Raw genomic sequence first — 25,940 nt, forward strand, 5'->3', positions numbered from 1 at the left:
GGTGCTCTATTTGCTTGGTTTTGTAGCATATATTGACGTGAACATGACATGGACCGGAAGTTTGATTGGGGAATTGTAATGGGTCAGCCTCAGGCAGATCCGTCAAGTTCCCGCGAAGCATAAAAAGGCGCCACAGATAGCGGGGTAAATTTACGGGCTCTAGTTAGTGTTAGTGGACTTGTGGCGGTGACGTGTCTGAGCAGTACCTGTAGCTCAAGGTATCATCCATGACCTCAGTCTTTCATCATTCTTTCTGTCATTTTACTTCTCCTGCTATTGGTCGAGACCAACTCTCTGCGCCGTTGCGGGTGAAATCTGCATTGTACCGTTTTTATTCCCAATATGTTTACATGAAAGGAAAGGAAATGCAAGCATTGATTGGTGTCCCCCCACTGTGCGATGCTTGCCATCGAGATCTCTCCCCTCGTGGTCCGTACTCACGGAGCAATACTTCCGCTATTTCCCTTAACCCAGATTCCTTTATACGATTCTTGTTTTCTGGTGCCACCACCGCCTCTCTTGGTGGATGCTAATGTTGCAGCAGAGTGGCTTGCTTGGTAGGTGCCGTATAGTAGCTTGCCAGCTTGTCAACTCCCCAGCTTGCACAGCCCAACAGCTTCAAGAGCCAGGGAGCTTTCCCAGATGGACCCGCTCAAGCTCTCATTATGACGTCCCAGCTTATCTTTATATATCTTGTTGATTTTCAAGGTACCGACAGACAGCGAACAATCATGGCAAAAAACGCCATTCGTTCACACGCCGGAAATCACTTTTCCATGATTATCGTGTCCACATTATGCCAAGTTACGCTGTCAATCTGTCTCATTTTTACTAAGGTTGCTTGCAGATCAGATTTGTCTAGATTGCGCAACCCGCTCTCGACTACGTGCATTCCTAGCTAAACCGAGGCTGCCTACATTGAGTACAGAGCACAGCACATCGCAGTCGGTTTTTATCCCCGTCGGAGCACGTCCGTAGCTCCCGCTTGGCTGTGACATCGGAATCTCCAAGCTCGACAAGCTAAGTCTTGTTCATGATTATCTCGATCGATTGCATTTAACAAGCTTTTGGGTACCTTTGTATCCATGTGCCAATATGTACACGTATTCGATTGTTATGTTTGGCCATCGGCAATCGGAGCAAGGCAATATCATCTTCGGAGCACATGCAAATCGCGTGACCACTGCAGTACCTCGCATCTAAGGCATCATGATATTAACTTGAGCATAGCTTGCGATGAGTTTAGATACGTGCAGGAGTAAGGCATCTTCTTGGCGAATCAACAGCTACCAGTTCAGAAACCAGGAACCTTTGCTTTCTTAAGATGCGACGCTAACGGATATCCCATCTGATGAGACATAGACCAAGTCCTGGTTTCTCCCACTTCAATCTGATTCGATCCCCTAACCACTTGCGCATAATAGTATCGAAACCAGCTCAGCCAGCATTGTCGGGGTCAGATCAAGTTCTGCGAATACTGGCTTCAATAAGCTTGGGTTGCTGCTCGAGATATCGATAATCGAGCAAGCTTAGCTGTGAATGTATGTAGTCGGACAACCACGAAATGACTAAGTCCATGGCAGCACATCTCATATGAAGCAGCAACGTGTATATCAGTCCGCTGTATTAGTTGGACATTCATAGACTGTCACGACAAAAAAACGAAGTCGGTTTCTGGTCATCTCCATCGTCCCTTTCGTGGAAAATTTGCTTGAAACAGATCACTGGAACTTTTATAAGCGAGGTTTCCAAACAAACCGTCATGGCCTGATAGGAAATTGAATCGTTAGTTTTGAAACGTGAAACATGCATCATCAAGGTGTAGGCTTTCGACCCGAGAGTTCGCATGTATCATATACGAGTGTCTAGAATCACATATTTCGGCCCCATAGTCTCAAAGAGCAGTAGCTCTTTACTTCAGAGTGTAACATCATAATCGGTTCTTCACATCATCACCAAGTGTCGTCTGTATACTGTGATGTCCAGGACTCGGCAATGGCCTGAAATCTGTCGCACCCTGATTCAACACACACACACTAATTATATCCTTCTAGGAACCGATCTTCAATGGACACAGAAAGTGCGGGCCAGAAGGTGTAGTATCTATCACAAGACTCGGCTGGTGCCTTTATGCGCAACCGAGAATCCGATCACGCCCGACTTGAGTACAGTACCGTAATAGTGCTCCCCAAAACACCAGTGTAGTTTATAGGTAGACTACCGGGTAGCAGAAAAGTTGACCTCCTAAGTCTGAGGGTATAAAGGTAAATGGACTAAAGGCTATGCTTTTAGTAGTATAAGATGATATACTAATTTCGTCTCTTATGTTCTCAGCGGCCAATTTTTCTGATACCCTGAGGGTAGAGCAAAAAGGAGGGGACTTTTGATTAGACAGTGGTCTGTCCGCTATTGTAAGGGCATATCGCCATACTTCCCAGTATGCTCTGAAAATGTGTAAGAGATATGACATTGTAGAACATTGAACCATAAGTTCGCCCAACTCAAGGCCGAGAAGCTTGACTCTACCCATGATCACAAGAGCTGAGATGTTTTATTCACTCGATGACAGACTAGATCAACTCTTAGGCTACTTGCCGTCAGCATCGTGAGCTAAGGTCTGATGTTTCCTGTTGTGTCCCCTCTGTCGGTAATTGTGATAGCAGGCTGAGCGGAGGAAATTCTTCTTATGGACACGAGAACTCTTTAGATGAACGCGAGAATATTGCTTGATGTGTACACGTGTATGTTTGCTCTTTTTAGGTACAAAGAAACCATGACTGCAGGAAACAAAAATATAGCAAAACGACAAGGACAAGAAAGAGAGAAGGATGTTCGGACTTGTGCATGGAGACAGGTAGGATTCTCGCAAGTTTGGGCAAAGAAGGCGCAAGACTAATTCATACTTGCTTTTGTTGGAACTTGTGCTATGTAGTAGAGAGGTCAGGAGTCATGGCTACCAAGGAAGAGAATGGAATGAAGTGTTTCGACAAGCGATTACACACTAAAACTGGTTGAGTTTTGGCGACATCGCAGGCCAGGACAATCAATTGTTCTTTTCAAGGACCATACATCGCTGTGACTTAGAGCTGTCAGTTCTTACTTCGATTTGGGAACAATTGTGAATTTGTCTGTTGAGGACCAAGACCTGTAATTTCTCTATTATGATCTGGGCAATTGCATTATCAGATTCGCCTCTGTAAAATGCTGCCACTTACCACTTAGCATAACGGGGTCAGATCAACCAAGTTCTTGTCTCACCGAAATATTCTTTACTTCTTCTACATTACCTCGCAATATACGAGGAAAGGGGTATCCATTACTCCATATTACTGATCTATCGGATTAACAAGAGCATCTAGTCAGGCAGTGTCACAGAGAGGCTCAGGAAGATGACAAGTCAAATATAATAACCTCGAAATTGCTGACGCCCAACTTCCCGACTGGCTGCTCGGTGCATAGTGCATAGGGGTCTAGTACGAAGGATCAGCAAGAGTGTCGATTACCAGTCAGCTAGTGATCCAATGCTTCTGAGAAGTTTGCTTTGATACTGTGCCTACCAAAGGTCGGTACGTTTGCGAGTACGCATGCTGGAATTTTTGAGCAACAGAGGCGATTGGTACTGCGAGTAGTTTGATCTGTTTCAGTCTTAAATCCTTGCTCTTCTATCACTTACCTCAAGCAAGGGACCATTGTGCCATGGGAGCAATTTCAACTATAGGCGCAACATCCACCCACTTGCCTCCTCTTCTTGTTGAAGGCGGAGATATGTATGATGATTGTGCAGTCACGATAATGGCCATGATTACTGTCAATATGTGACAGTATCTAGCCTTCGAAGTGTCTCCAGGCCTGTGCCTCGCCTGGGCACTGCTCTTGCTTCAGTCTGTGTGTCATGAATACCAAGGTACCTACAAGCATGAAACAATCCCGTCGACTAGCCGACCACTACCGTTACCATGGCACATTCGAAATGCCAAGCGACATTCTGTATGAACGGTACTTAACCTGAAGCCGGGAGAGGCTGGGCATTGGTCAGTATCGAGCATCGATCTACAGCTTATAGGGTAGCAATCACACCGGAGTTATCACAGTCCGACTGAATCACAGATACCAAGTGACAAATTGGAAATGCACATGGTGCAAGTGGGAATCAAATAAACTTCGAGATAAACTTGACAGCACGTCGTACTGAGCATTGGATTTTCTACTGTTGTCAAATTACCCCATAATCTGAGGATATCACCGGATCCTTTGAATATGGGTCGGAACTTTTGTAACAGCACTATCTCGGTATATTGCAATGATCAGCATCTCGTGAGTGGCTCACGGACGTTTCTTGGCTCAGGCCTCTAGCCTAAGGCTATTTTTTCGTGGGTCTGTAAAGCCAATTCATTCTTGTATGTAGGTAAGAACCGCAACTACCGGCATGAACTCGTGGAGTAAAGGTCAACTAGTTGTTGCAAGTTTGCCGCGTGGTCAAGAGGCAGTAACTGCACTGTAAGAGGCTCACTATCTGCTTGCCTTACATGCATGTGTGTTATTTGCTGAGACTTGCCACGACTCACGCTGATAGAAGCTGGTAAGCGATAGAACATATAACGAAGTTGTTGGAACAATGCATTTAACTATGCCAAGACAATCTTTCATCTCAAACCCATGCCTCGTAAGCACTAATACACTTGTTATAAGCAGCCATTACGGATACGCTGCACCGAGATCGAGACGACGTACGTACGCGTTCAGAACACAAGATTACACCTATATGTTCGGAGTTATAGGTGAGAATATTACCGGCGATTAAGGTTTTCTAATTTAATACCCGAGAACCACTGTGTTTGACTTATAGCGTCCCCGGTCTTATCTAGGACGAAACTGATACATCGATTTTGGGAGAGCGGGTTTGAGGAGGAAACAGCTTCAGGTAGGATTAACCTACATCGGACACTCTCTAGTGTCTACGATGAAGTAAAAAGAAAGGGTCCTTGCATCTATCACATTGGAAGTGGTCTAAGCACCTGAGCTATGTCTATGGCCTTGACTCAGGACGGCAAAGATGGGCTTGGAGTAGTACTTTTGTTTGTCCTCTGTGCAAGCAACAGTTGACCATAACTTGACTGCTAGTCATTGCTGTATCAATGCAGAGTGGCCAATGCTGAACCTTGTCAACCTTGTTGAGCACTTACTCGGTCGAAAGACAAAGGAGCGCAGATAGGCACAGGCACGATTGCGTTAATTACAGAGTCAGGGCCGTCTGCAGCATGCTGGGTTGTGAATAGTCAAAATTATGGACCAGAGGTTCAAATCCTCGTGGCATTTGCATCAAATTCCTCTGGGATTCCAGCACTCGTTTTAGAGTCAGTAAAACATCCATCCACCTGGGATCGTCCTCTTCCCCAGAACGAGATTGTTTCGGTAGACGCAGCGGTGTTCTTACAAAGAGATGCCGATGACAATAATCATACTAGTAGTCGATCTAGGACTGCTGCATTAAAGTGACTAACAGAATGCCAAGAGTCCGGTATTTCGACCTTGAACCCGGCATCTTCGTCCTCGCTTAGAGAGGCTCGAGTTTCATTATTCATAGTATCCCGAATATGGGTAGGAAGAAGGGTTGAAACAACAAGATGGAGAACGAACGGCCGGGGACAAGTCAAAGAACGAACTAGTTCCATAATCTAGAAGCACTAGAGGTGCGTCCCTGGGGCTCTCTAGGCTCTCTAGGTACTCTCCAGTGGCTTTCTAACGTTGGTTAGTATCCGTGCCTGGCCTGGCTGGTTATCTACTACGTTGATTAGCTTCTCTTTTGCTGCTGACAGATCTGTGACCGGGTGCAGGCTGTGATCCTTGCGAAACGTCAATGTATCCATACCTCGTGGCCGGACGTTCTCCCCGCCTTCGGCAGCAGGAGGATCCGTGTGACTTGCCATTGGAATCTCAAACTCTCTGGGCCCGAATAGGAAATGGCAGCTACCTGGGATTCTAATTCTGCATACCTAAAGGCCTCAAGATCCCTGTCTGGCCATGTTTGAAGTCTGCGGCGAGGTTGCACCAATTGGTCGGCCGCTAGAACCCACTCGGACTAGAGCCTTGGACCCGCTGTTTGCTTGACCAGCACTCCTGCCTCTTACAACACGACGAAACTTGACTCTGTAACAACAATGCTTCAGCCTCACCAAGCCGGCGTTTTTTTCTTCTTCCTCTCTGACGGCGACCTTTTTCTTGCTTTACCAGTCTCTTTGTAGAAGCTCAGTTGTGAATTAGCAACTATGACCAATTCAAGATTCAGTTGTGGCTGCACTTGCAACAGCCAAAAGTCCTCGAGCGAGTGAACGCAGCAGCTGATGATGGCCTCAAACTCCCAAACCCCAGGACCCTCTCTCCTCTTGGCAGGTCCCACACCCTGTTGCAGAAAGTTCGTCACTGTTATCGAGAATCGCCGTCCCGGAAACTCAATCTACACGAGTGAAACGATACCCTTCTCGCCCTAATGCGGGACATGGCAGGCATGGCTCTCAACCTACCCAAACGCTGGGCTTGGCCTCCATGCATCGACCACCATCTGTCAGGGGCGAAAAGCCTCGATGCTACCAATCTCCGTCACGAAGCAGCTTCATCCTTGCTCTTTGGGCTTTTCTGAGTCGTGCAAGGGTCCTCGAGCTTAGCTTAATGTGCATCCAGGACTATCTAGTTCCCCAGCCTCGATGTGATTTGCCCTTTGTTCGACATGGCAAGTCCTATATTGCCTCCATCGTCTGCTGTCTCCCACCTAGTCGGTGGTGTTTTGTCTGATCTCCGTTTCTTTTCTTGTTTTTGGATTTGACGTTCGTTTGCCACAGGCCAGGTGCCATCTCATACATTTTCACTTTCCTTCTGTGCTTTCCGTGTATTTGCTTCATCATCTTATCTGCTCTGCTTCAATTGACCTGGTACTCGAGTGCTTTAGAAGGTTACACTGTTCTGACTGCTATCACATCTTATCTGGTTGCTTCTTATCTCCTTTCCTTTCTCTCTTTTCCTTTCGACATTTGGGTCCCTTTTCGATCGATACCCTTAAACGACATCGACATCGACATGGGAAACTAAAAGTCACCTCAAAAAACAACGCGGTGCCGGCACTGTGAAGGCTTCAAGCCTACTTCTTAATCTCGAAAAGACTTCCCGAACCGGACACGATAAAGATTAAAGATGGACAACGGCGACACAAACATGGACACGACGGGCTTCCAGTTCCAGGCAAACTCAACGTCAAAATGGGATAACGAACTCAAGTTTGCCGCAGCTGGCTCGGTCCGCACCTCAATCATCGTTCTGGCTGTTTTCAACTTGGTGGTGGCATTCGCAGTTACTCTCGTCATACTCTTGAGATCGTGGAGGACACTAAAGCATACCGAATCGTGGAACTTCAAGTAGGTGCCCCTTTTACTCCACTGCAGAGACAACTTCTCACAATTTATCTGCTAGATCTTTTTGGTTCCGGCTTGTCAAGGGACGAGACATCTACCCTTTTGTCCTATCTATTGGCATCGTTACTCAGGGAATTGTATATGCTACTGCTCAAGCCAAGGGACTCGAATCACTCATGATCCTTGAGTGTGCCATGATCTCACAAATGATGCTTCCAGGCAAGTTAACTTGTTCTAGGCCACATGTTCGATACCACTAACACTTTGGCAGCTTTCTTTGTTGCCCCCTTTATCCAGCTGATCTTTGGGCTGGAACTGACCATTCGCATCACAAAGCCAAACATATTCCCTTTCCGTGGGCGATTCAACACCGTGGCCTGTCTCGCATCCGTCGGTACTCTTTTGCTCATAGTGTTTTCAATCACGTTTGCGATTCGCCCATCAGAATTCTGCTTTGCAAGCCTGGTGTCTTTCCTTCATCGTTATGACACCGGAATCTTCGGATCTCTGCTCACTATCATCATCCTTGTCATAGTCGAGTGTGGTATAATCTGCTTTAAGCTTCATACCGGAGCTAGGATGGACATCACTGAAAGGGATGAGGCATCTCGCATGGTTTATTACATGATCATTGCTGTGATTTCATACGTAAGCTCACCCCGGTATTCAATAATTAACAGGGACTAATCGCAAGCAGACTCTGCAAATAACCTTCTATTACAATACGGCGTTTCATGATCCGGGTGCAGCTGGAGATGCCTCAATGCAACTTTCCATTATTGGAACAGTTGTGATGAACATGTCGGGATTCTTGCTTGGCTGCTTGTATCTCTTCCTTCGATCGAGTAAATCCCCGACTGGATGCTCGGATGACGACTTGGAGGCGCCTCCAAACTTCAAGAAATGGACAGACGACCAGGATCAAGAACCAGCAACCCCTCTCTCAGCGATGCCCAGAATGGCCCCTAAATCTAGCAGCAGGGAAAACCTGATGGCGGACGACAGGGTGGAGGACAAGGTATTTGGAGCACGCAAGGACTTCCTCAAAGGTGGCTTGAAGCCCTTACGCTTGGGAAGCATGCGCAACTCGGGCGATCTCCCAACGGCACCAAAGCCTGTACGAACATCGTCGAAGGAGTCTATTAAGAACTTCAAGCGAAGCATGTACAGCATCTTCCCCAAGCCCGACGCTCCCAAATCACCCATTCTATTACCAACAACATACTACAAGGGTCCAGCAGCCAAAGCGGCGCCTGAACCCCCATCTCTGGCCGACCTTCTCGCACCACCAGCCCTCCGTCTACCTGACAGAAGACTCCGATCCAGTGGCGCTTCAGCTCTTTCCACTGCAACGGTGCAGATTGGTTTGCGACTCTCCAACATTGGTGGTGACATGAGCCCTACCAAGCCTGAGCCCAAACAAGACACAAACCGCGTGGAAGAACTCGATTGTCCCAACAGCACAGTGAGATTCTTCCCAAGGAAAACAAGTCCCCTTGCCATCGCCATTGTGGACGTTCCTGGCGAAGGCACAAGATACCAGATTCAAGACAACTTCGAAAACGACCTCTCTGAGAAAGAACTTCCGCCTGTACCCCTGAGTGCGGGTATGGCTACGCCTCCGGAGACCACTCTCAGCTCGGCTGTATACAGCCCACAGGAGCCAACACCTGGCCCATCCTCACACAAACCCAACAAGCCATCAGTCAGCTCCAGAGCTCATAGCCGACAAGGCTCAACTATGGGAGATATAAGCAGATTACATAGCCGCCATGGCTCAAAAGCTGAAGTAGATACAGGGAGAGGACCATGGATATAAAAAGGTTTCGGGAAAATATGGTTAGGGCCCTCGGCGGGCGAGGATGATGATCTCTCACGAATGGTTTGACACTTGTAACGATTCCCTTTGTGTTCCAATGACTTGGACTTTTTCTTTGATGCCAGCGTCGAGATTTATTTTATAGATAATTTAGAAGATTGGGCGGAGATTACCAACAGCTTCATTGAATGTGATGTAAATTGTACACTGGCCACATCACACTGAATCATGGTTTCATGATATCTCGCGCAAATTCTCCTGCAATTGTTTCTCTATCTGTTCTTTGTAGTTCGAGAAGCGACTCTTCGGTCCTCCCACTTCTCCCAACCTGCCTGACACATGTCCTCTTCCACCACCAAGTCACGAATTCTAAAGGCTCTCACCAAAGGGGTCTCCAAGGCCCAGCCTAACAAGCCCGTCTGCCGCACAATGGCGACGATGATAAACCATCCAATCGCACTCACAGCACCAGCAGCGCAGCCCACAACGACCTGCTTAGGGGTATGATAGTTAAGATATACCCTACTCCACGCCGTCGCTGCCGCAATCGCCATGCCAGCCATGCTCACTGCCATCCTTTCGATAACACTCCATGGTCGGTGCACACCGCTGTCCGCGCGGCTCTTGAGCACGCGAGGGGGCTTGTGACGGACAAGCAGGAACAGCGCAAGAGAGACGCTCCAGAAAGCGACAAACTGGGCGTGGGAACTAGGCATACCATAGCCTTTCCCGTGTATACGACGTGGTCGTTCTTCCTTGATAAGACGTTTCAGAGCAAAGTTGAGGGCTTCGCAGGCGAGTTGGCCAAGGAACATGAGGCCGACTTCGACCTCGCGGGTGAAGAGCACGAGTGTAGCATAGACGACGCATAGCGCTTGGGGGAGGAGAGCGAGGTAGGCGCATACGAGCGAGAGGTGATCTTCGGGGTCCTGTAGTATGCGTGTTAGATAGGTTCCTTACTGGCGCATAGTGAGGCTCTTACATAGTAGACATGCGTGACCGAGAGGGAAGCGAGGGGGGCAGAATCGTCGGCCATGATGAGCTGGTTGTGTGTGTGTGTGTATGGGAGGTTTCAAGGGATTGAAAAAGACTGCATTATCCAGTAGATTGTTAACCTTGTGCCCTTGATTGACCCAGTTGTCTTAATTGAACAAAGGAAAAGGAATGGTTCAAGGCAACAAGCTCATGGAATAAAAGAGGATCAAAGCCAAGCAAGCAAGTTTAAGCTCGATTCTTGGTGTTGATGACGATGCAGTAGCCAGTAACTGTGGCCGTGCCTGTGGCTAATGCCGAGAAAGATCCATAGAGTGGCGTCTCGGACTTCCGTGCCTCTTATTTGTCCAAATAGCAAGCAGAAAGTCAGTCAGTCACCGAATTCAACGACGCCGAAAAGAGTCATCATTGTCAACTTTTGGCTTCTCTTTTTTTCTTCGGCGTGAATAAGAGAAATAGCAAGAAGAAAAAAGTATCGTTTCCTTCCTCTCTTACTAGTAGGTAGTAGACGATAAAGTTGCTTGCCGTTACGGAATAACCTTCCCTACTACCTTGTCTTGTCTTGTCTTCAAAAGCCCTCGTCTCGCCCCTCTTTACATAAAGCACCTCCACCAAAAGAAGCACCCTCATGTTCGAGTCTTGTTAAAGAAAGCAAAGGAGAGAGTTACGACTACGATCATGGAGGCCTAGCAGAGATTCGCTACTAAGGCTTGGGTTTCTTTATTTGAGAGCTCTTGATATTTAACGTATTAACTGAACGCACTTACTCAGCTTTGCCACTCCCGGAAAGGCCTTTTCCCAAGTTCACTCAGTCACTATCTTATTCTTTACGCCACCAGATGATGAGCGCTCATATCCTTAATAACACGACAAGCCATAGCAGTTATGGACGAAAGCGATGATCCTCGTTTCATGGAGCTTGGCTCCCTTGAGGCTATATATCCCGAGATTCGTCGTCTTGACGCACACGATCCTTTCACCTTTGAGATAGATCTGCCTGTTGAGCCCGCCGCTCCGGTGACTGTCACTTTCCCAGCAGCATCTGCACCCGCTCATACTGGACTCGCAACCCCTACTCAAGCTGTCGAGAATGTCCAGCCTGAAGTTGACTCGCTCGAGGTCTCGTACCTCCCGTCCCTGCGGTTGAGAGTCCGTTTGCCAGAGGGTTACCCTGTAGCTGTAGCACCAGAGGTTCACGTATCGACAACGCCACAATGGCTGGCCGAGGAAACAATCAAGAGACTCCAAGATGATGGTCCACGTTTATGGGATGAGATCGGTCGTGATATGGTCGCGTACACTTACATCGATCACATCCAACGTGCCGCCGAGGACGTCTTTGGAACTATTAGCCCTGAGGGGACCCTTCAGGTCGACCCCGAACATAAACTCGCTGTGTTAGATCACGACATAAAAGCTAAAAAAGCGGCATTTGAAAAAGAGACATTTGAGTGTGGTGTTTGTCTCGGTATGTACTATTCACAGCCCGTTCCGAAGCCCCTGCTAACAATATACAGATCCCAAAAAGGGTACCAAATGTCACAAGATGCTGGACTGCGGCCATATATTCTGCATACAGTGTTTGAAGGACTTCTACAACGATGCAATCAACGAGGGAAACCTGTCCACTGTCCGATGTTTAAGTCCCAATTGCGCCAAGGAACGAGCAACAGCCAAACAAGCTAAGAAGAGCAAAGTGGCCGTTAGCCCCAGCGAGCTTCTCCAGATTGGTCTCTCCGAGGAGATGGTTAAGCGCTACGTTACGCTCAAGTACAAGACAGAGCTTGAGTCTGACAAAAACACAATATATTGCCCACGGCAGTGGTGTAACGGAGCAGCCCGATCAAAACGCCACAAGAAGCCGGAAGGCTTAGACTTTGCCGAGACTTCCGATGCGGAATCAGGCAAGGAGGAGGAGGAAAAAGCAGAAGGCGATTCTAATACCAGGACAAAAAAGAAGAAAAGCAACAAGGACCGGTTCAACAAGGCTGATCTCCTAGCTATCTGCGAGGACTGCGGCTTCGCCTTCTGCGGCCAGTGTTACCAGTCGTGGCACGGAGAGTTTGTTCGCTGCGCACCACGGCGTGACAAGGAGGAAGTTAGCGAAGAGGAGAAAGCCTCGCTCGAGTATCTTCAGCTTCACACGAGTCCATGCCCAACATGCAATGCCCCCGCACAAAAAACACACGGCTGCAACCATATGATTTGCTCACGATGCGATACTCACTTCTGCTACCTGTGCTCTTCATGGCTCGACCCTGTAAATCCTTACCAGCACTACAATCAGTTGGCTGGCGGGAAAGTTACTTCCTGCTATATGCGGCTATGGGAGCTTGAAGGTGGCGATGGCGACGATGTCGGCTTGGGGTTCATCGGCGGCCGTGGCCCGGGAGCAGATCCTCAACCAGCACTAAATGAGATTGAGCTCCTGCCAGAAGTTATCGAGTCCGACGATAGTGACGGCGAAGAGGAGGTTGACGCTCGTGATAATAACAGACAACTCGGTGGTCAAGGTCAAGACCAAGGCATAGAGATTGCCCGCGAGGGGCCACTAGTGATTCGACTCGTCGATAATCAAGCACGAGACGCCCGTAGAGCTATTCCTCCAGCTGCTCCCGACGCACCACAGCATCCAGCCGGCCGAGGGCATCATGGCCCACCTCGAGGCGTAGCGGGTCGAGGCCGTGGTGCAGGAGGGGTCGGGAGAGGAGGCGGAGGAGTGGCAGTTGGAAGGGGAGGTGGAGGACCTCGTGGTGGAGGAGCTGTCAATCGTCAGCGGGCAAACCAACGACAACACCAACTTCAACAGCAGCAGCAGGCAAATGGCCAGAATGACAACAATCAAGCTGGCCTTGATCCAGCACAGGAGGCATGGGTTCGCCGGTTCGTACAGATGGCTCTCAATGACGAGGAGGATTTGGTAGAAGGCGACTCAGATGACGAGGATGGTAATTGGATTATTCGATGACAACGGCATTCGGATGGCCTCACGATCACAAGACGGCAGTGTGCGGCTCCGCTGTAGATACTCAAGACTGTTTCCTAATAGATAGATAGCCCTTTCATGTGTAGCGAATATATGCATGATCTGCCATGCACACCAAGATCCCCCCGGATGATGTCAACCGACTTCTGCGATGGCAACCTGTATTCCTGTATGGGCTGGCTTGTCACGAGAACCAAGTTCTCCTGAATCGGCACATTAGTATTGAACCTGTGCCCTCTGTCAACGATTCTGTCAGTGCCCATCGTAAAGGAATTGTCGGCATCAGAGCTAGACCCCGCTGCGGTAATTGACACCCGTAGAATCGTTTAACGGGCGAGTGAGGTTACATGCTCCAATCTGTCCCGACTTGGCCATCTGTTGCAATACTTGGACGGACATGACCGTGTATCTAACATGCCTGCCTAATTAGATGATTCCATCTAGACTTGTGGAAAATGCTCCGTTTATCAAAAGAGAACCATGAACCTTCTTTATCAATTACCGATTGTAGGCGTGGGTTCATCCACCTCTACGGAGATCGAGACGTAGGTACATACAGTATGTGTTGAGTAGACCGCCAGTCGGGATTACCACTCGGCAGAAGACCCTGATCCCAGCCAGCCTGGAAGTGGCATCCCCGTCCTGACTTGTTTTGCTCCGAGTCCATTGTTGATCCATACACACTCCGTTGGACGGCACATGCTGACCAATGTATTACTTTGCTCATACCGTATTCTCTCTTTCTGTGTACGGATATGCTGGCTGGCCGATCGACACTATAACCCTTGAAGATACGGGCCCTCGTGCAGGTAACCTGGCCTCAAGGCCTACCATACTATATACGTATGTAGGTAGACCTTGCTGGTTCGGTCTTTTCAAGATACGATGAGATAGTCAAGGTCGACGTGGCTTACTCGGACTGCGATTGCTAGCAAGAAGGACGCGCAGGAAGAAGAAAGGCGAAGTAGAGCTGCACGCCTGGACCCCAAAGGTCAGAGCTCAAAACTTAACCATGCCTGGAAAGTAGACATTGGATCGGAATAAATGCATCATGGTTAGCAACGATGACTTATTGGCTTGGTGCTTGATGCTTGATGCTTGATGCCACACAGAACCACACCATCTCACGCGTGCACTGCTCCGAACGACATAAGGTCCTGCACCTAACGCGAGCGCAAGGCACAAGTGTGTTCTCTGGTGGTGGCTGTTCACGTGGTATCGCACCGGCCCCCATTGTAGTTGATGGACAAGATGGGTGCAGGGATATAATTACGAGTATCAGACGCAAGTCGATGGTTGATGCTTGGAGGAAAGCCATCGGATACCTTGCTAACAACGTCCTTCGAGCTGAGACTTTGGGTCCATATGAAGTTAGAAATGCCGCTGATGATGAGCTGAGCTCACTGTATCGAAACTTTATGGCCAAGCAGGGATCCAAGTACTGCAGCTTGCAGTGCAGGTGGTACATACTCTGCCCATAACCCTCTCGTCGCCTCGCATTGCATGAGCACGCGCACGCTCCCGAGCATGCATACACACGGGCACTATAACATCTAGCCAGCACTGAGAGCCTTCACCATTGGTGACTGGCCTGGGCCGACAGTTGCAGAACGCGGGCGCTACTATTAAGGTTGCTCCGGACGGATATTTCGGTTCCGGCCAAGTAAACCGTCTCAAGAAGGGCAGATAATGTTTCACGTCTCCTGGTTTTGCTTAGGAAATAACTACTAAGCAATCAATAGAAAACGCAATATCCAGCAATCTCGCTCCTGGGTTCTGGTTCTGGGGAAGAGCTGATCCTCATCTAGTCCCTGGGGAGCATTTGTCCCTGGACGTGGTGGAGTCTAAATGTGAAAGGAAAGTTGCATCAACTAGTATGTACCCAGGGCTGCCAGGACAGGTTGGCTTGGTACATAGGCCTAGCTCATAGTTTTGCATACCCTTGTTCTTGTTGTTTGTACTGTAGGGTCGAACCCTTTCAAGACGTGTGCGGCATGCACGGATGCCACTCTGTGGCCTTGTCGCAACGCAATTAAACGCCTTGTGTGGGCGCTCTCACCCACGCCCTTAGTTTCTCGCCCAGCTGGATTGACTGACTATTACTGTAGTGGACCGGCGCATGCTCGACTGAAATCAGTTCATGGCCTTGGACTGGCTGCCGGGGAATTTCTTATGCTTACTGAACACGTCGCGTTGATCATCCACGGCACACTGCTTCAATGCTACCGGATCTTGCAAGTAAGGAGCCGCAAGTGCACCATGAAACAGATGTGCCTTGACCTAAGAACGGTAGGGCTGAGTTCACGATACCACGTTAACGTGCCGAGTAGGTAGTAGAGTGACGGGATGCAGGTACGCCCTGTATACGAACCAAGGAATGTCCCCTCCAAAGTGTTTTCGTATTTAGACGTATTACGCTCGAAACACAAATAGGTTTGTGGCACAAAGATGGAAAGTTTGTGGGCCAGGCGTAGCGGCGGGGGTCCCTTTCTCTGAAAATCCGTTGAACATAGTAAAGGGAAATGATGATAAACTAGCGTGCGTTTGTATCAGTAGAAGCAACGTTTTGATCCAAGCGTCTGGTCTAAATGGCCTGATGTTGATAAGGCCTGGACGTGACCGCCCCACGGAACGTCCGCATAGGTAATTGAACAGCTCGTAAGTATTACTTGAGAAGTCCGACAGTAAGGAAGTAGGGAAGTACGGTACTACAGGCAGTTAGAGTCGCGGACTTGACTGTTCAAGGGTCCGGGAGTCTAGTCTTGTTGGGTCGACAGAGGTGACGATCGGTAACTGGGGTGACTGCTAACCTTACCTATCCTATGCACATAATGTTTCGTTTCATTGCCTGATTGTTTCTTGTTCCTTCAGATATTCGGATCCTGGTTTGTTGTAAGAAAAACCAGCTCGTTGCCGCAGGTTATTGCGCCAGTGGCAAACGTCGAGGTTTTTCTATGCAGTTACTCTGGCAGTAAACAAGTTAATATTGCCCAAATAACTGTACTTACTACAATCCTATTGTTCGGAATGGGTTCGGAAATGAGAAGTTGTGACTTGACTGGGAGTCCGTGTAGGTCAAGGATAGGCAAGAAACGAGCAGCTGTTCCCGGGGACAAGGCTGAACTCAGAACAACAGTTATCCGTACTATGTACAAACCAAACTCATCTCGCCGACTTTTGTCACTTCATGCGCATTGACTCGTATAATTCGGTCGATTCAGGGGCACGAAGCTCCATCGGTCGATGTGCATCGATTGCATGGTTCCGAGATGAATCGCTTTCCGTATTCAAACAAACGTGATCAAGAGCCGGTTTTCGATCGGCGTTTGTATGTATCCGTACACTTCAACAACGCAACTAGGTCAAGGAATATTGAGTTATTGCCCAAAGTAAGTCAAGTGTCTCCCAGTCAGGTTGCTGCAAGACGATCAGTATCCCAAAAGGGACTACCGACCGGAAAAGCAGGGCCAAAACCACGCCAACTGCTTCCTTGACCCCTAAACCCGGAAAGATGTGGACCTTGGTCTTTGAGACAGCAGGGGGCGGGACCCATCGGCAGCCATCGTGGACAACGCTAAAACCGAATACCAGCAGGGGAAGCCAATCGACTCAGCTCTCTGAGCTCATGACGCTGTGGGTGTTCAACTGCCGCGATCTGCTGGCGCGTTGCAACGTGTGCGCTTACGATGCGTTTGAGGAACCCGTCACCAGTGTCCGTCTGTCACGTCCCATAACTGGTCAAGTTTATGAAACATTCTGGCAGTATCCGTATGTATTGTTCCTTTTGTTTCTCTTGCGCGATATCCCGGGGAAATAACGATATGCGGAAAAGTCTTCGACATTGGCGTCGTGACACAAACTAATAGACGGGTATCCGTACCCAAATGATGATTCTGGCGTTGGCGCACGCATGGATGTAGTCGATGTATGTACTTTACTGTTTACTGCATCTTGACGCATGCACATGCAGCACCGTTTTAGCAACCCTGTTAAGTGACCAATCAAGCGATTGATGGATCGCTTGACAATTCGACTTCTGCTAAAGCATGCTGATAGTATCTTAATACCCGTCTGTTAAGGTCAAGGATGTGCGAAACACAATTTCGGGCAGAGTCTACTCCACATTGCCATAATAGTCTCGCAATTCGTAGTATCGGCCCCTTTGTTCGAAGATCCTGCATATGGCCTTACATTTCGCGTAGAGGTCATTATTTGCCATGGCTTTACTATCGAAATTGCTTGAATCCGGAAACGCCGCTTGTCCGGAGTATGTTTGTACCGCTCAAGTGATTGTTTTGTGATGCAACGATCCGGGAATGGTCTTCCTAGTATGTTTCATTTTTGACTCACGACACGTTGTTGCTGTAAATCACAACGTGAGGAATGAATGAACCTGTATCCTGAAAGGTATTCACTCTAGATGGAGCCATCTGCCACCCGCTCAACGTTGCTCTCAAGCCGACAGATGCAATGGGCTGCCAGATCTTAAAAATCGCCGTGGCCGTCTGGGATGGTTACATCGACTGGCTGGCGACAGGACAGGGTACTTGGAGACGAGCAGCTACCGTTGGGATGGCGTCTGGGCGTGTGTCTCAGGAGGAACTGTTCACCGGTGAAAGCCGTTTCCCTGTTCAAGCTGGGTTTGGGGTGCTATTATTATTGCTATGTATCCGGACAGGGCGCGAGCTTGGCAGCCTTGTTGAGGCAGCCTTCAATATAGTACACAGCAGCCATTGTCGAGGTTGGTTGGACATGCCAGACTTCAGTACAGACGGGCGCTCAGCGAATAGGCAAGAGAGGTGACCGCCCATCTCTATCTCCGATCGAGTACGGGAAGTAATCCTCCACAAGGCATGTGAGAGTGACGAGCTGCACGCCAGAGCAATAAATGCGGATGCTCCAGTCTGTGCGGATTTAGACGTTGTCGATGTGGACGTGCAGTGGACGTGCTCTACTAATGCCCTACTACCTATGGAGATATGGTTATCCTTGTCGTGTTGAAGAGCTATCAATCAATATCGAAGCGAACCCCAATTGACACAAACAAGTGGCCCTTGTTGTGTTCGTGATTTTGAATCCTGGACCATAACAGTCTAGATGCTTATATTTGTACGAATTGGTCATTTCAGGCTTGCTGCCCTTTGCTTGGTCGTGACTCGGTTCTACTATCTCGTCTTCTCTTCCGTAGTCGGCTACTAGAAGAGTCTGTTAGAAAAACCAAGGCGAACGTCTGGCGCCTCCATCAACAACAATCCATGGATAGTTTAGTAGCCTGTGGATGGACGGATGATTTGAGTTGCTCGCTTCGGCACGGCCTAGACGTTTGAAAGGTATGCTCCGCTATCCTTATTGGAGCTGTATTATAGTATGTGTGTATATCTCGAAAACAAAGCTCATGGGTGTCGTAGCCGCCCCTGGTGGCATCGTGACGACAATAACACGCGATGGGGATGCCACACCCGTAACTGACTCGGTTTCTGTATTATGCTCTTGTATGTATGTATGCCTGCCTGCATGCATACGAAACCTGGAGGAGGTGGACATACTGCATAATTACAGTACTTGCAGTGCAAGACTGTAGGCCCAGACAGGTGCGCAGGCTGTTGATCGAGCGATGTAGGCATATGGTATGGTATGGCCAGTGTCTGAGATACAGACCCTTACTGTGCTCGTACTGTGGGGATAGCCGTTGAGGGCGGCCGTTGGAAAGAGCACGGCCCCGTCCGCTCTTGTCTTTTCTAGGCTCGCTTCTGGCATTTTGCGTCTCTAGTGCATCAATCTTGCTTACTATTGGTGCATACCCTGGTCGTGCCTTCCCCTCGCAAGTCTCCTTGCTTCGTCCAGAGCAGAAAGCAAGAGCCATAGATTGACCCCACCCAGCATGCCCTTTTCCTTTTCCCTTGTCTCATCGTTCCCATTACATACCTGGCCCTTGTTTATCCCAGTATCCTCTTCTCCACCAAAACCAGCCAACGATAACGCGAGACATTGATGCAACGGCGCGTCGTTGAAGCCATCTCCAAATGTGCGTCCATTTCGAACCATGCGCATTCTTCCCCTCGCACGTCTCCACGAGATGAGCCACAGGAAACTTGACTATTGGATACAGGTGGCAATTGCTGAGTCGTGACAGTGTCTGAAGGGCCTTCTTCATATGCCTTTCTGCAATGCTTTGCAAGCGTCGTCATTGTATTCATCGTGGCCAACGTCGTCATCTATAACGCGCACGTTTCTTTGTCTTACCAGCAAGGATCACGAAATCCAGGGAGATGGGATACGTAGTCCGGCCTAAAGCCACATGGCTCAACACATGTAGCCACAATTTTGTTCACAGTCTGGAACAAGCGCCCACTATCCATCCGTATGTATGCCAGTTGCAATCCTGAATCTCGTTCAAACACTAAGTTTGCATGCTGGAGCAAGCTTCTCCGCACATTCGGCCAAATTCAATTCCATCATGCGGCGCAAGCATATCCAAGCCAGATGTTGGCCGCCTCGCCCCAGACGGGCTACCTAGTACTGTACCCTCAAGGACACAGACCACTCAATGAATGTCCTGGGTTAGACCGTGGGCCTGTGGTTCGCGCTATCTTCTCCAGGTCGCTGCTGTCATTACTGCAGGGCTGTCGATACTGTATGTGTATGTATGTACTGTACGTACGTGCGTGCATACAGTAATTACATTGCTGCTTTTTCCCAATGCCACAATCTGCAAGTAGCGCGCGCCCGCCCCTGCTAATTACTGACACTACTGCGAATGAAGAGCTCAATCATTGTGCCGGGGCCGCACCGTTCACTCCACCTTCTCCGTCAGCCTCCGCTAAAAAGGTTTGAGTAAGCATAAGCTAAGCTGTCTCTTCTGCCAGACCAAGAAGGTACTCCATTCTTTCATCTCCCGAGTCGATCCCAAAACGGATCACGCTCGAATTCATACCTCTCCGGCTTGTGGCCGGGCCTCCATACCACTCACTGTTCACCGAGTAGATGATGGATGGATTGCAGGCATCTCTGTCACTTTTGCCTGATATTGCCCTGTGTTAATGCTCTGTCAGGGCCAATGGTGCTTGTCAACCTGCAACATATCATAATCACAACCTGGTTGTGGTGCTTATAGGTGGATGTCTCTTTCACATAGGCAGGTGAACGAACCCTGGTCAGTAGCAAAACTCTTCAAACCTGAGTTTTCCTCTGTTTCCTTACCTCCCTGCTTTTGTTACTTGGCCCATTGTCAACTCTGTCCAACGGTTTTCTAGAAATTTGCGGGCCGGCAACCTTCACCACACGGAGGATTCTTCTTCTCAGAATCAACATGCCCCGGTCAGACATCAGGGCTCAGGATTGGCCATCACTAGGCCAGCTTGATTGAGGAGGGAGGGGGCTGCCGGGCCCTCAGAGATAGTCCCCGTGTCCCCGCTCGACCCATTTCCTCGTCAGTTTCTGTCTATCTCATCCCAACCAGCAGGGATGGGGTAGCTAGTACGTGGGACTGGCACTGCACATGCCATGTTCTTATCCATACTCTAGCGTCATGACTTGTCAACAGTACATAGCCTTCTCTTAACGCTGGCTTGTTTAGCAGGGATATTCTCGAACCCCTCGGTAGACGCTGACGAGGGGATGGCATGGCAAGGGACTACGTGCTGGGGCGTGTCTGGGATGTGCCTTCTTACCCTCGCGTCAAGGCCCTGGTTCTCTTTTTCCCAGAGCCTGCCGGCCATGTATTCGACTTCTGCTAACCTGCCAGTACCCGGCAGTTTGCGGTTCCCTTTGAGTCCTCTCCATATCAAACAGCGTTTGGGGCATACCTAGTATAGCTTCGTCTTAGTTTCATTGTACGCTCCATCGATACATGTACGATGTACGTTATCAGGCTTGTCTCCATCACCGAAATAGCGTTCAACGAAGCTCTTGTTTGATTGCGCACGTTCTTTGTGGCCAAGCTTTATTTATGGCTATTATATTGTGTCACGGACTATCGCTCTGAATGAAGAAGTCCAGGCACACCAAGTGTTGTTAAAGTATTTGCACAAAATCCGTCTTCAATATTACAACAGGCTGTATTTGTTTCCCAGATCCGCCCCTCCACTCCCGTCCTCCTTCCAAGAACGGCCGCATGCGCTGAAGTGGTCTCCTAGTCCACTGGTATTCATGACCGGTCCTTTCTGAGCGAGCTCCTGATCAGAACTCTCTCCGGAGTCAATACCAGCCAGGTCTTGTTAACAGCACTGACCCAAGTCCCTGTGCCTGGACCTCGAAACATCCCCCCGTCAGACCTGGTCTCCACCCTGGAGACAGTGCCGGGTGTTGTACTAAACACTCCCCTCCATCATCTGCCGTTCCTCTGGCCGCCATCAATTTCCATATACAAGTACACACTTGCACCTTCAACTTTGAATATCACTCCCCCTGTGCTTTGGGTATCGCATCGTGTTTCCCCTTCGCTTTCACCTCAACCTGCGCCAAACACCTCTTGTGTGGTTATTTGTCTCAATACTCTTGCTACTTGGCTTGGTCTGTTTCGAGGTTTATGTTCCCAGGACCACGTTACAAGTGACGGGTCAAACCAGACAACTCAGTCTGGTTGAGTAGACAAGAATTTGGATAGGTTATGCTCTCATGACAACCGCAGCGGCATACCCGGCCACTATGGCAGACTTAAGAGGACACCCAGGACATTCGAGCCTGTGGTCGAGTTATGGAGGCTCAGTACACATGCCGGGGCGAGTGGCGGATCCTATGCCGTCAACTTCATCGCCTCTTCCGGGAAGAACCAGCAGTAATCATAACGAAATGGAACATCCTTCTTACTCCTACAGCCGGTACCCCCAGGACGACCAAGAAGCATACGACAGACCTGCTCATCCAGAAATGGTTTCCCACCACGGCTACCCAACCTTGAAGAGGTCCTTTTCGGAGGCAGAGCCACCTGCCTACCAGGAAATAGTCCAGGATCTTCGCGACGACAACTCCAAGATGTCGGCTAGCCACGAACACAAACTGTTGGCCTTCAAGAGAACCCAGGACAAACACACAATTGTCGATTCACAAGGTCGCATGCAGCAGCTCGAACTATCAGCCCAACTCCATGGAATGTTCTTCCTCTCGGAGATGCCTGCAAACACATCAGATGGCTCACTCCGACAACCTGAGTTGACTTGCTATCGAAGGAATCTTTTCCAGATCAGCGGTACTCTTGTCACTCCACGAGGGCAGCTCTCTGTCATCACTGAATCAGGCGAGACGGTTGCAGTCAGCAATATGGAGGTTACCATCTCTGCTATTGAGTCGGTTGATGGCAATCCTGTTCGATTGATCGTCATTCCGTGGAAGACTCCCCCACCAAACTCTCCAGAGACAAACCAGAGCCCCGACCAGGAGCCACAATCTCTCCCCCTGATTCCTTTCCAAGATGACGGGTCAGAATCCGATGGCGAATATGCTGTTTACCCAATTGGATGGCGCCGACTGCAGTTTAGGATGTGAGTATCTCGGCCACTCGGCTTTTTTTCAACCTGCTGATACAATTATAGTGCAACTGCGAACAATGGCCGCCGAAAGGAACTCCAGCAGCATTTTGTGCTGCATCTGAAGGTAGTAGGAACACTGGCCAACGGTAACAAGACTGTCCTTACAGAATCAACAACTGCACCCATTGTCGTACGAGGACGAAGCCCCCGTAACTTCCAGGCCCGCAAGGAAATCCCTCTGCTTGGATCGAGTGCTGGCTCGCGTGGACAAGCCCTCGTGGAGACAGGCCTGGGGGTTGTGGCCGGACCCTTGAGCGCAAAGCACCAGGAAACAAAGCCAAGAGGCGTTGATGCGCAGCTCCCACGGACAGCCTTTACCTTTAACGCGCCCAAAATTCCCGGCACCCAATTGGGACCAATCCGATCAAAGTGAGTTTGCTGAATGAATCGGTCCATGGTGATGTGGTAGGACGCAGCTTCGTTCCACCACTTCCCGGGCCCAAATTGATGTTGTCTTGCGAACCTTTCTGACTGAGATGATAGCTCCTATCCAACCTGGGGAACTCCTCCGGCCCAGGTGCCAATAGGCCATGTCCCTACCTCTGGCGCGGAGAACTATCCAGCGGCAACAATGGGGCCCTTGACAGGCACAGCCAGTTTCTCTGCTGAGTCGCAAGGGATGCCCATTCAATCATCAATGGAGCCTCCTGCGCCTCTTTCCATGGTGTCCAACGATTCAGAACACCCACCAGTTCGGTCCCAGTACACCTACATGCAGACGACGACTGCCCCTCCGCAATTATCTATACAGACAACTCCGCTTGGAGGCCATGAGCAGGCGATGAACATCCCTCGTTATGTCGATAACCCGAGACCATTGAAGAGCCCCCGGCATATGAGTCATCCTTCGATAAGGAGCTCAGGCTCCGTAGCGAACAACGAACCATCTCCGGAATACCGATACGCTCCTTATGCTCCCGTGCACCCTAGTCCTAGTGAGGTTGCCCAGCCAAGCTATCACCCAGAGACATCCGGGCCACCCTCGGTGCCTTCGAGGGACTACTATGCGCCTCCGCATACCTGGACGTCAGCAGCGGGAGAGCACAACACAAATTTGGCATATGCCAACAACGAAACTCGACCATACCCCTTTCCCCAAGACGAGTATAAGAATACAACGACTGGAACGTCGCCCACGAAGACAGAGCCGAGCCAACCACACCCTACATCAGTTTACAATGGAACCGCAAGGGGCTCGTTCGACACCATGCATCAATATTCTTGGAATGGCAATTAGGCTTCTGCGTCTTTTTTCTTTTTTTGAAGCTCGTATTCGATGATATATTAAAAGCCTGCATCAAAAGGTGTTGGCTTTGCGATGAGCATGAAGACCATTGACTGGTTCGTTCGTTAGCGAGCTTGTACAAATACCTACTGGAGTTTTTTCTTTCTTTCTATTTATGACGGATGGTGTTGGCAATCTGAAATGGGCGGCTTGCACTGAATTTTTTTTTTTTGAAACACTGGATACCTTACCTTGAAGTAGACGGAGCGATGAGGAGGACGACAAATTAATTGAGGGTGAAAAGGCGGGACCGCAGGCGGAAAAGAGTTGATACACGAAACCGGATAACGGACGACTAGAGGCTAATGACGCTGTGGAACGATGGGAATAGGATGGATGAGTCGATGTCTCATCAAGCAGAACTGGTGGTTCTACAATGATTCTAGGCTCAAGCTGTTGCATGGCTGGGCTTCAAGATGGTTTAGGCGAAACAAGGGCGTATCTCGTTCCCTGATTTTCTTTGTTCTTTCTTCATTCTGGGTACGAATCCGCGGGTTATACCCTTTCCCGCCTTGTGGCGGAGTTGTTTTTGTCAGGCGACATGTCAGCAGGAATGTTGCTGCTGAGATCGAATTCCCTTATGTATTGATGAAGTAATCCGCAGAGAATTGAACTGCAATGAAACAAAACATCTTTTCCAGCGTGAATGATTCGATAGGTGTTTGAAGGGGACGATGAGGATGTGTCGATGGAAAGATCGTGAAAGAAGGAAGTAACAGGATAGAACCAGTTCCTAGGTACCTAGTTACTCAACTCAATAGTAGGTAGGTAGGTACCTATCTAGGTATATATAGGTAGGCAGTGAGGCTGTCATCGACGGCTAGTTCAAGCCATGTTAGGAAATTCGTATGCAAGCTGAAATTGCGACGAGACCAGTGGTTCCTCTCGAGGTCGCGCCAGGGTCTAGCGAAGCTGTCTTTTACTGGAATAGAAGTCTTGCACGACGATCTCTGTTTCTCGTCTGGGGCATTGATGCTGTTTATACTTCCTCGACGATATCTTTGTCGCACCATCGACTGGAGACGAAGTTAAATTCCCTATCCTACGCTGCTCGGACCATGACCCTTTATTCTCGAGCTGAAAGCCAAGTCGATGATCTGATCGTAGCCTTCGCCCCAAGCAGGGCTATTGCTGGAGGTGGCGTCGTTGATAGATATTCCGCAAGGGCGGTAATGAGTTTGATTGGCTGGCATATCCAGCTGAAGAAGGTAATGCTTGAACTAATGCCGAAGGAAGGATCGCAGCCACGCAACTGCCTACCTTAGTAGCCTACTTGGGTAGGCGTGGACATTGATTCTAGATCTGTTGTTGAAGTCCAAAGATGCCGACGAATTTCTATAAACAATGCTTACTAAAGCTAAGTTCTCACTATTGTGACTAGACGGCGTTATCCCAACACCTGATAGACGGTCCATTAGCACAGTACACAACAACCTGTAACTTAGTAGTAAAAGCTTTAAACTACGTCGACTAACTAACTCCAAGGTCAAGCTAAAATCCTATGCACGGCTTTTGGTGACACTAACCCAACAGAGTAAAGTGGGGTTTTTCCATTCTGGTGGCTAATGTAGTGTGATAAGATAAGAAAGCCAATAGACGGAAATTTGGTCAGGTCGACTTTGCAGTTCAAAAGCGTAGTATTCGCGCCAATCGGCTCACAAAGTTTCTCATTTTATCTTGCATTCTTCTCTATAGGAGATATAGCATTGTTCCATAAGAGAGCTGCTGGACCTGTGCCTGTCGTCACTGCGAGGAACTCACTCATAACACACAACCCATTTCAGCTGAGTTTCAGATATCGCGGTGTCTTTCGATTGAGAAAGTCATCATGTTTGACGTTCCCCAAGCAAAGAGGTAATGGCGCAGTATTGCAATAAAGAATCAAGCACTGACTAGTTCATCAGGGTTCGCAGAGAGGATCTGAATG

The 25,940-nt window shown here is 49.0% G+C and overlaps 8 protein-coding genes across 8 annotated transcripts; 6 read left to right on the plus strand and 2 right to left on the minus strand.

Annotated features, from left to right (window-relative positions):
• Positions 1-227: 227 nt before the first annotated feature.
• On the plus strand, positions 228-533 carry FGSG_13077 (uncharacterized protein; the record flags this gene model as incomplete). The annotated part of the gene is made up of 1 exon (XM_011328565.1): positions 228-533. The coding sequence occupies one exon, from the start codon at positions 228-230 to the stop codon at positions 531-533; it is 306 nt and encodes a 101-aa protein (XP_011326867.1).
• Positions 534-7,185: 6,652 nt separating this feature from the next.
• Positions 7,186-9,390, plus strand: FGSG_07153 (uncharacterized protein; the record flags this gene model as incomplete). The annotated part of the gene is made up of 4 exons (XM_011328566.1): positions 7,186-7,406; positions 7,462-7,592; positions 7,675-8,051; positions 8,101-9,390. The coding sequence occupies 4 exons, from the start codon at positions 7,186-7,188 to the stop codon at positions 9,220-9,222; spliced, it is 1,851 nt and encodes a 616-aa protein (XP_011326868.1). The 3' UTR covers positions 9,223-9,390.
• Positions 9,391-9,402: 12 nt separating this feature from the next.
• On the minus strand, positions 9,403-10,401 carry FGSG_07154 (uncharacterized protein). The gene is made up of 2 exons (XM_011328567.1): positions 10,205-10,401; positions 9,403-10,151 (listed from the first exon to the last, which is right to left on the minus strand). Exons 1-2 carry the CDS (start codon positions 10,256-10,258, stop codon positions 9,495-9,497), a joined length of 711 nt encoding a protein of 236 aa, XP_011326869.1. The 5' UTR covers positions 10,259-10,401; the 3' UTR covers positions 9,403-9,494.
• A 441-nt stretch (positions 10,402-10,842) lies between these two features.
• Positions 10,843-13,183, plus strand: FGSG_07155 (uncharacterized protein; the record flags this gene model as incomplete). Its single annotated transcript, XM_011328568.1, has 2 exons — positions 10,843-11,683; positions 11,733-13,183. The coding sequence occupies exons 1-2, from the start codon at positions 11,101-11,103 to the stop codon at positions 13,181-13,183; spliced, it is 2,034 nt and encodes a 677-aa protein (XP_011326870.1). The 5' UTR covers positions 10,843-11,100.
• A 1,069-nt stretch (positions 13,184-14,252) lies between these two features.
• On the plus strand, positions 14,253-18,004 carry FGSG_07156 (uncharacterized protein; the record flags this gene model as incomplete). The annotated part of the gene is made up of 11 exons (XM_011328569.1): positions 14,253-14,255; positions 14,314-14,663; positions 14,960-15,075; positions 15,168-15,527; positions 15,635-15,660; positions 15,845-15,859; positions 16,073-16,093; positions 16,611-16,969; positions 17,404-17,468; positions 17,622-17,786; positions 17,880-18,004. The coding sequence occupies 11 exons, from the start codon at positions 14,253-14,255 to the stop codon at positions 18,002-18,004; spliced, it is 1,605 nt and encodes a 534-aa protein (XP_011326871.1).
• A 750-nt stretch (positions 18,005-18,754) lies between these two features.
• Positions 18,755-19,252, minus strand: FGSG_13078 (uncharacterized protein; the record flags this gene model as incomplete). Its single annotated transcript, XM_011328570.1, is given in 3 exon segments — positions 18,755-18,801; positions 18,866-18,988; positions 19,003-19,252. 3 exon segments carry the CDS (start codon positions 19,250-19,252, stop codon positions 18,755-18,757), a joined length of 420 nt encoding a protein of 139 aa, XP_011326872.1.
• Positions 19,253-21,847: 2,595 nt separating this feature from the next.
• FGSG_07157 (uncharacterized protein) lies at positions 21,848-23,965 on the plus strand (the record flags this gene model as incomplete). The annotated part of the gene is made up of 3 exons (XM_011328571.1): positions 21,848-22,680; positions 22,732-23,097; positions 23,212-23,965. The coding sequence occupies 3 exons, from the start codon at positions 21,848-21,850 to the stop codon at positions 23,963-23,965; spliced, it is 1,953 nt and encodes a 650-aa protein (XP_011326873.1).
• Positions 23,966-24,861: 896 nt separating this feature from the next.
• On the plus strand, positions 24,862-25,278 carry FGSG_13079 (uncharacterized protein; the record flags this gene model as incomplete). The annotated part of the gene is made up of 1 exon (XM_011328572.1): positions 24,862-25,278. The coding sequence occupies one exon, from the start codon at positions 24,862-24,864 to the stop codon at positions 25,276-25,278; it is 417 nt and encodes a 138-aa protein (XP_011326874.1).
• Between the last annotated feature and the right edge of the window lie 662 nt (positions 25,279-25,940).

Source organism: Fusarium graminearum, chromosome 4 (genome assembly GCF_000240135.3).
Source record: "Fusarium graminearum PH-1 chromosome 4, whole genome shotgun sequence".
Lineage (NCBI taxonomy): Eukaryota > Fungi > Ascomycota > Sordariomycetes > Hypocreales > Nectriaceae > Fusarium > Fusarium graminearum.